The sequence below is a fragment of the Hydractinia symbiolongicarpus genome, chromosome 6, assembly GCF_029227915.1.
Source record: "Hydractinia symbiolongicarpus strain clone_291-10 chromosome 6, HSymV2.1, whole genome shotgun sequence".
In the NCBI taxonomy this organism is placed as follows: Eukaryota; Metazoa; Cnidaria; class Hydrozoa; order Anthoathecata; family Hydractiniidae; genus Hydractinia; species Hydractinia symbiolongicarpus.
The window spans coordinates 14201839-14210733 of record NC_079880.1 but is presented as its reverse complement, the minus strand read 5'-3'; the positions used below and the strand labels follow the sequence as shown (position 1 = coordinate 14210733).

The window sequence follows — 8895 nt, the reverse complement described above, 5'->3', positions numbered from 1 at the left end:
CAGTTCATACATTGATAGCAGCAATTCATTTTGTTGAAGTATATTCACGTATTACTTTATAATAATGAAATCACGAAATCTTTTAGCTACATTTATATTTGATTTTGACATAAAGAAGACAGATTAAGTACATATAAATTGATAGGTTAAAAATGATCAAATTTTCTGAACATAATAACAAGAACCATCCTTTATTTCCAAGTTTTAAAATATTTTACATTTCTGGATTGGACCGAAGAGGTTCTAAAAATAATTTTTCTTTTTCAAGCATCTGTAGAGTATATTTACAACAAGGATTAGGTCTTGTACAACAACAAACACGGAAGAGATAGAAAGTTATAATTTGAAATAACATAAAAGAAAACAAAACAAACAAATGATGGATAGAACTGATAATCTCGCTAAGAATATAAGGTTTGTTGTGAATTCTTTTATTAAATGGCAAATCTATATGTTACAGGGAGAACTTATTAGCAAAAGATACGAAAAGAAGGAATTTGTTTAATTCTTTTGTTTGTAATTATTTACAGAAGGTTGTCTAAATCCCAAATCTTCAACGAGACCATTTTTTAACATTTGAACTGCATTTGACATGAATGGAGGCACCCAAGAGCAAAATGGTAACACATATGGTACATTTGAGCTTTCGAATCTCTACGACAGTTTTTTGTGGATTGTTTGCATTTTCTGCAGCAACCTCTGCGTTTCTTTTGTGTCTTTTTTATCGGACAGGTTCCAAATTCTTTACATTTGAATGGAAACTAAAATACAAAATGATGACACAAGATATTGATTTATAACAAATGTTGTAAACTTTAATATTCTTTAAATATATATTATATTTATATTATATTATATTTTTTATTTAGAAAGTATATAAATATTTTTTTACTATTTATGGTATATTACATATAATACATATTATTATAAAAAATGCTTGGTTTGTCTGGCAGTGCAATAATGACTAACAAATCAAACTTTTGTGATTAATGGAACCTGAAAACATAAAGGTAACCTTGACAATTAAGTAACGGTAACAAAACAGATGTACAAACGTTCAATATTGTGAGTAAATGAGGTACATACCATTGGAGCAACCCAAGGTGGTGGCGTAGGTGAGGTGGGAGGCGTTGGAAAGGGGCACACCTTATAAGGCATACAAACGAGTTGAAGATATTGTTTTTTCTTTGCCATAGTTGAATTTAAATCTACTGATATTTGCGAATGTTTATCGCTGTTAATAGCTGCTTCGTTTTCTAAACTTCGCCCAATGATAATGTTGAAATTGTTTAGGAAAGCCAAGAGCGTTGTGCATTTTAAAACAAACATTGCTTCTGTCAGAGTTCTGTGTATGTATTTTAAGTACAGATAAAAAAGTGCCGAAACTATTTTCATATTTCAGCTTGTTGTCACGGATCACTTGTGAAGTTTTCTCAATAATTCTGCACTATATAGACATTCTGAAGATGTGATATTTAAGACCAAGTAGTAATCATTCATTTAGATCAATGAATTGGAAAGAATACGTGAGTTTCTATATAACAAGTCAATTAAACAGATAAGGAATTTAAGTGAATATGGAAGAACTCAAAATTTACTTTTTCTGTGCATTTTTCGTATATACGTATTCATCGAAAGCAAGTGCTGAAAATATTCCTTCTGATGATATTAAAACTGAACAGGCATCAACAAAAGATTCGGAGCACGTGTCAGTGCCACCACCACCATTTCTCACGCCTCCATCAAAACCACGAGCGCCATTACCAGTAGGTTCATTTTAATTTTTTTAGGCGACAATAATGAACTAAAGTCTTTTTAATTAATATTTTAATAAATACTTTGCGCTAGATATTGTTAGATATTTATACTTCTCGCCACCAGCCTGTATCCAAACGATTGTTATCACAAAACAAGGACGATGGAAATAATTTTATTTACTTAGGACATTGATTACTATCACGCTAGCAAATTTATCATTTGTTTTTAAGGCCTAAGCACGTGGACGCACCATTTGACTACTTGTATGGTACTTTAATGAAAAGTCTTTTTTTAAATGTTTTTTTTACAACTGTGTGGTTTAAAAGTTTGCGAACCTCGTCTTAATAATGGCACCCGAAGTAACTCGATTGCAATCATCTCTATCTCTATATTAATACGCCAGTTCCGTGTGTCTGTAACAGGCAAAGTGGATATGTTCATTTTCCTTTAATTTTACCGAAATTTTCTTTGAAGTAACCGAAAAATGCATGTCTAATATGCTAAATTTTCTGACGGTACGGCGCGACGTCAATAACACCACTTTAACGTCAATATCCTATATTAAATTAATGAAGCCGTTACAGTGCACTTAAAACTTTGAGGCCAAATAACTTGGAAACGAGGTGGTGACGTCAATGATTTTTCACTGCGTGGGTAACTAGGGACCACCTGGGACCAATTTGGGTAAGTTTCCCAAACCTGGATCCCCGAATCCGTTTCGGAATGGACGGGTTGATGACGTCATCACAAAACCTTCAAATCCCAATATTTCTGCAACCGTTTGTCAAAAGTGCACGTTCCTATACATTTTCTTGATCAGCATTTCAAGATCTATATGATGAATGCAACGGGTGTACAAATTTGTGAAGAAATTTTTCTTTGGAACTTTTGATAGGGACTTTGCTGACGTCAGCAAAATTTTAAAGCCCTTAAATCTCCTTAGGCGTTTGTCAAAAACATAGGATACTATACATTTTCTTGATCAGCGTTTCAAGATCTATATGATGAATGCAACGGGTGTACGAATTTGTGAAGAAATTTTTTTTGGAACTTTTGATAGGGACTTTGCTGACGTCAGCAAAATTTTAAAGCCCTTAAATCTCCTTAGACGTTTGTCAAAAACATAGGATACTATACATTTTCTTGATCAGCGTTTCAAGATCTATACGATGAAGGCAACAGGTATACAAATTTCTAAAAAAAAGTTTTGGGGGTTTGACTGGCCATTGCTGACGTCAGCAAAATTTTAAAACCCTTATATCTCATTAACCGCTCATCAAAAGCACATGATCATATACATTTTCTTGATCAGCAGTTTAAGCTCTACACAATAGAGGCAACGTGGAAACACAGTTCTACTTTTTTTTGTGGATGGGTTGCTGACGTCATCAAAATTTTTATTCTGCCTCAGTGGATTTTTCCACGGGCTTTATCGACTAGTCTATATATTAATACACCAGTTCTGTCTGTCTGTCACTTTTGCAAAGTGGATAGAATTTCTTTACTATTTTCTTTGATAAAGTCTGTAAAACATCGTCTATAAATTTGTTCTGAAGAATAAGCAAACTTTGACGTTAATGCAATATTGACGTTAAAGGAAAGTATAAGATTAGTGAAGCCATTGCATTGCACTTTTAATTTTAAGGCTAAATAACTTGGAAACGGGTGGAAATAACTGACGTCATCTCCTGCGTGGGTAACTAGGGACTACCTGGGACCAATTTAGGTAAGTTTTTCAAACCTAGGTTACGGAATCCGTTTCGGAATGGACGGGTTAATGACGTCATCAAAAAACCTGTAAACCCTAATATCTCTGCAACCGTTTGTCAAAAGTACATGATCTTATACATTTTCTTGATCAGCGTTTCAAGATCTATACGATGAAGGCAACAGGCATACAAATTTCTGAAAAAAAACATTTTGTGTTCTGACATGTCTCTGCTGACGTCATCAAAATTTAAATGACGGTTGTTTTTCTCTGTTATCCTGCCTAAGTGGATTTTTCCACGGGCCTTATCGACTAGTCTTTTATAATAATACGGAGTGTATGTGACGGTCATAGTGGATATCGTCATTTTCCTTTAAAGTCGCCAAAATTTCCTTTGAAGTTGCCGAAAAATGTATGTCTCAAATGTTAAATTATATGACGTTACCGCGCGACGTCAATAACACTACTTTAACGTCAATATCCTCTATATTAAATGAATGAAGCCTTTAAAGTGCACCTAAAACTTTGAGGCCAAGTAACTTGGAAACGAAGTGGTGACGTCAATGATTTTTCATCGCGTGGGTAACCAGGGACCACCTAGGACCAATTTGGGCAAGTTTCGCAAACCTGGGTCCCCAAATCCCAAATCCGTTTCGGAATGAACGGGTTAATGACATCATCGAAAAATATTCAAACCTGAATATCTCTGCAACCGTTTGTCAAAAGTACATAATCCAATACATTTTCTTGATTAGCGTTTCAAGATCTATACGATGAAGGCAACAGGTATATAAATTTCCAAAAAAAAAATTAGCTTTCTACGGACCATTGCTGACGTCAGTATAATTTTTAAACCAAGCTCTGCAAATTACAGGAAACGGATAAAAAAATTTCGCGAACTTTTTTTTTTCATGCACTGGCTGATGTCAGCAAAAAACCTAAAACAACTTTTTTTTATATTCTTCTTCTGCCTAAGTGGATTTTTCCATGGGCCTTATCGACTAGTCTCTATATTAATAACAGCTTTACTCTGTTTGTCTGTGCGAGAGAAATAAGCCGTGCTACCGAAACACGGAATGCTATATTTATATAAAGGACGGGAGAAGTCGTAAGTTTGAATATATTATAATGCTTTTTTTCTGTTTGTGAGCAAAAGATAGTAACTGGAGTTTACACGGATTTACGACTAGCCATGCTATACGTGTCCTCGTAGCTAGCGCCATTTTTTAGATTAAATCCTAGGACGAGGATGGGTTCACATCATTATGCGGATAAAACTACATCATGGTGCTCGAACAGTTAGTTTCTTCTTGAGATAGCAGTCTTCAGAAAACTAGAAAGAATGTGGCTGTTTTTTCAACATTCTCAGTGTTCCTAAATTAAAAGGCTGCAAGTTAATCTTGTTTTTATTTTAATTACACATTCCGTATGTAGTGGTGGATGGGAGGTACATGATGTCTAAAAACAATTGTTATACAAAAGCGTGTTATAGATTGTGTCAATAAACAGTTCATAAATGACTCTATTTTATTATTTTTTTGTGTCAATAAACCGTGTGTAAGCTTATAATTCTATCTGTTCAAAGATGTTACCTAAAGTTCGTAAAACGTTAGGTGAAAAGTAACTGTCGTAACTTGTTTTTTTAGCGTAACTTATTTCCATAGCAATCGAGGCAAGATACGCATGCGCCTGATAGCGCATGCTTGATTAGAACTTTTACAAAGGCTTTCATTCTCGGTTGAACAAAGTGAATAAGAAAATATCAATTAAGCTTAGTTTTCATCTTGCGTTGATTCGCGTTGATTTTTACGAGCTAACTTCAGAACTCAGGTTAATCATGTTAGATATTGTAATATCCGTATACGTAATGTCTGTCCGTCGCGTTAGCTTGAGGACGTGTCAACTACAAGTAAAATTAACGCTGATTTAATTGTTTAGGTTGATAAAATATGTTTAATAATATCGAGGAGGATATTTCGTCGTGAATTTTTATAAGGCGAATAAAAAAGAAGGGAAATCGAAAACGGTATAGATTGTGTGTCCGTGAACTTGTTAGGCAAGGGCTATATGGGGAATATGACCATCTTGTGCAAGAAATAATGAATAATCTTGTATTGATAAACTTTTTTGTCTGCCAATTTGGAAACAAATGTGTAAAAATAGCTTCTACACATCATTACATGCTCACTTTTATACAGAAGTGTGTTTGGACTAATCTGGAACTAGAACAGGAGAGCTAATGACTCATCGACGTTTTCATTAGGCATTAAAAAATAACTCCAATTAGCACACCTGCTTAACCCGAACTAACGCCATATGAGAATCAAGCTTAAGCGCCCTTGCGCCTATTATATATTACGCAAAAAGTACCTGTGGCGCCTTTTTTTCATAATTTTGAGATCAAGGAAAGCCGGCACATTTATGCACTATATTTGACACAATATAGGGACAAAAAAGAATTTTTAACTCCAATATTTTTAGGGTGGATGTTTATTCGAGAGGGATAATATATCGAGAGGAGCGCTTATAAGAATATTACATTTTTGTGTTATGTCGAAGTCGCAAAATATAAAAACAGAAAATGTAACAGGTATAGATAACATACCCTGAGCGTAAATGTTTGTTTTGAGATTAAATTTCTTTTATATCAATGAAATAACAGCAAAATTCTTAAAAAAAAAGGTATTTTAACATGAAATTTCATTTTAAGAAGAAAACTCTCTTTGCGTACAAAGATCGTTTCTTCTAATTCCCAAAATATTAGAATACATTAACATATTAAAAAACCGCCCGTGGTCGCTTATTTAAGAGGGGCGCTTTTAAAAGGAATTACAAAAAAGATGAACATTTAAGGTAGTTGGCACCATCCTCTATAACAGAAATACTTTTTTAAGAAGAGTCATGTAAAAGCATTTATCATTCGTTCTGCTGATCAAGCGCCGATTACAATAAATTAGGTTATATTTTCTTCTCACCTAACAAGCATCACCTAACAAGCATAGGTTTTGTTAGCCACCTTTGATAACAATTTAAAGCGGGTCGTTCGAAGCAATCATGGTTTCACGCAGAAAAACGTAGGTGAAAAGTTTGGGTTATAACAAATACACTGGACATAAAAGCCATGTTCACAATAATTTTTTAGCCAGTACGTTCCTTTGACAAGATAAAATACAGAGGAAGAGGAATGTTATTGTTTTTAATTTTTAAAAGTATTCATTCAACCAATTTCCAACTGGAAGGAGAATACACACTTACTTCAAAATTTGGCAATTACGTTTATTTTATAATTAAAACCTTTATTTACAAAAATAAATTTCACTTCGCGCTTGCTCTAAAGAAAGTAGAAAAGTTGGACATTGCTTTACAAACCTTCGATCAGTCAGTTATCTGTTTTCTATTTTTACATGCATTTTTATTCTTTCAGGGATTTCCATTGGATTGCGGTTCTTTCAGTATATGTAAAGGTCCACAAAGCATGATTAACCGGGGACGATGTTGCCAATGGACCAGAAAGGAATGGCAGCAATGTATGGAACCATGCAACCCTTATGGGAATGGACCGTATTTTGAATGTTATATTGATGCCATAAAAAACTTATGCGAATGTCACAAGAGATTTCCATGTCCACCCGCAATTCTCCGAAAAATTATAACAATTTGTTAATTACTTAAACTAGTCATAAGGAATGAATTCTTTTAATGAGATTTTTTGTTATAATGCTTTAAAGGACAAAGTAAATGTGTAAATGTGTGTGTAATGTGTGTGTGTACAAGGGTGTGACTAATGTCTTAGCTAATATGTCAAGAGTGTAAACTTTTGCTTCGAATTTCAGCTTTATAGCATTATGTATTGTCCAGTTACGAACAAATAAAACTTGTTATTGTTTATGAATGTGAGGTAGGTAAAAATCCCTACACCTGTATCAGTGTAATGTGTAACTGTATACAATGCAATGCAGTGTATACCTACATACAATGCAACCTTAATAAGTCATAAAAAATTGAACTGTTTTCAAAAGCTTTTACTGATTTTGTTCGCACTGGAAAATTTCTGTTGATATCTATATAGGAATAGAATTTTTAGCAAAATTTCTCTCCTCCTTCTTTCCTGTTGCCACGAGCCTTTACTATTTTTAAAATTATGTTCAACTATTTTATTTTATAAAATTTGCATTTTAACGGTAATTCTCTTTTAAATAGAATCTCGTAAAGTTTCAAAGGGATATAGGATAGCAACTTGATAGACAAGATGTTTAAATTTGTTATGAGCACTTGCAGGGCAAGAATTGATCTGATATAGGTATCACCTAACGAGGATTCCGCAATCCTTTTTTTAATCAACGGTAATTTAATATATATATATACCATAGACATTTTTATTTTAACAGAATATACAAATTTTTGTCGCTTCGTAACATTTATTTTATTTTAAATGTACTTGTTTAGTTTATTTATCTCTAGCTGTGTCTTTATTTTGCATTAAATCAAAAGAATATAATCTTTTTCGAGGTTGAATTTTATCTGTATTGCAATGGTACGGGTATTTATTTTACTAAGTATTATTTACAATCAGTTTTCTCGATTTTAAATTTCTTTCATAATGAACCTCATATACAAACATCCATGTGTCCTGAGAAGCTTAGGATTTTAAGAGGTCGTTGATTGAAAGGTGGTGTTTGTTAAATAAAAAGACGTAAATTTCATGGCAGCTTTAATTAGATGATAGGCGTTATTTTAAAGTTATTATTTGCAATTTAAAAATGTTAATTCATTCATATAAATATATTATAGCAAAAACAATAAATAAAAAAAATTGCATATCTTGATCTGAAATAGAAAAAGAAATCATGACAAGACATTTACTTTTCATTTTCACCATCTTATCCCTGACATGTGTTTGTTCAACGATGGAAAGTTACCGTAGGTTCTTGCAACAACTTTCCTTGCAACGCAGAAGCATCTTCAATGCAACCGAAGCTGGTTCAAAGAAACAACCCGATGTCATCCCACCACCGGTATTATGGATGTTGTTTTTGATAAATTTTGATTTATTTTTACTTATATTAACTTTTGCAATTCAAAAAAAAATTTTTAAAGGTAAGTTTTGCTGTTTTTATGGTTACATCTAAACGTCTGGCTTTACATCTGTCATGATTGTAACTATGTTACATTGCTGCCACAGATACGTATAGTATTGCTCTGAATTACTTGCCTGCCACTTAAACCGGTTAGATGTCGGAAGCTATGGCACTAAATTGGCTGACAGTAGTACAGGAGGTGCGACTTAATTAGATTGGTGATTTTCATTAGCTTAAGAAGTATCTAAACCAATCTTTCCTCTGTTATTCTTCTTGTGGATTATACTTAATATGATTTAACAAAGATTTAAGAATAAAGTTATTTTCTGTTAATTTTATAACTTAAGAAAG

General features: G+C 33.1%; 2 protein-coding genes across 2 annotated transcripts; one reads left to right on the top strand and one right to left on the bottom strand.

The window, feature by feature from the left end:
• Positions 1–414: 414 nt before the first annotated feature.
• Positions 415–1395, bottom strand: LOC130647445 (uncharacterized). The gene is made up of 2 exons (XM_057453302.1): positions 1087–1395; positions 415–761 (listed from the first exon to the last, which is right to left on the bottom strand). Exons 1-2 carry the CDS (start codon positions 1393–1395, stop codon positions 570–572), a joined length of 501 nt encoding a protein of 166 aa, XP_057309285.1. The 3' UTR covers positions 415–569.
• Positions 1396–1577: 182 nt separating this feature from the next.
• On the top strand, positions 1578–7751 carry LOC130647446 (uncharacterized). Its single transcript, XM_057453303.1, has 2 exons — positions 1578–1766; positions 6891–7751. The coding sequence occupies exons 1-2, from the start codon at positions 1578–1580 to the stop codon at positions 7128–7130; spliced, it is 429 nt and encodes a 142-aa protein (XP_057309286.1). The 3' UTR covers positions 7131–7751.
• The last annotated feature ends 1144 nt before the right edge of the window (positions 7752–8895 follow it).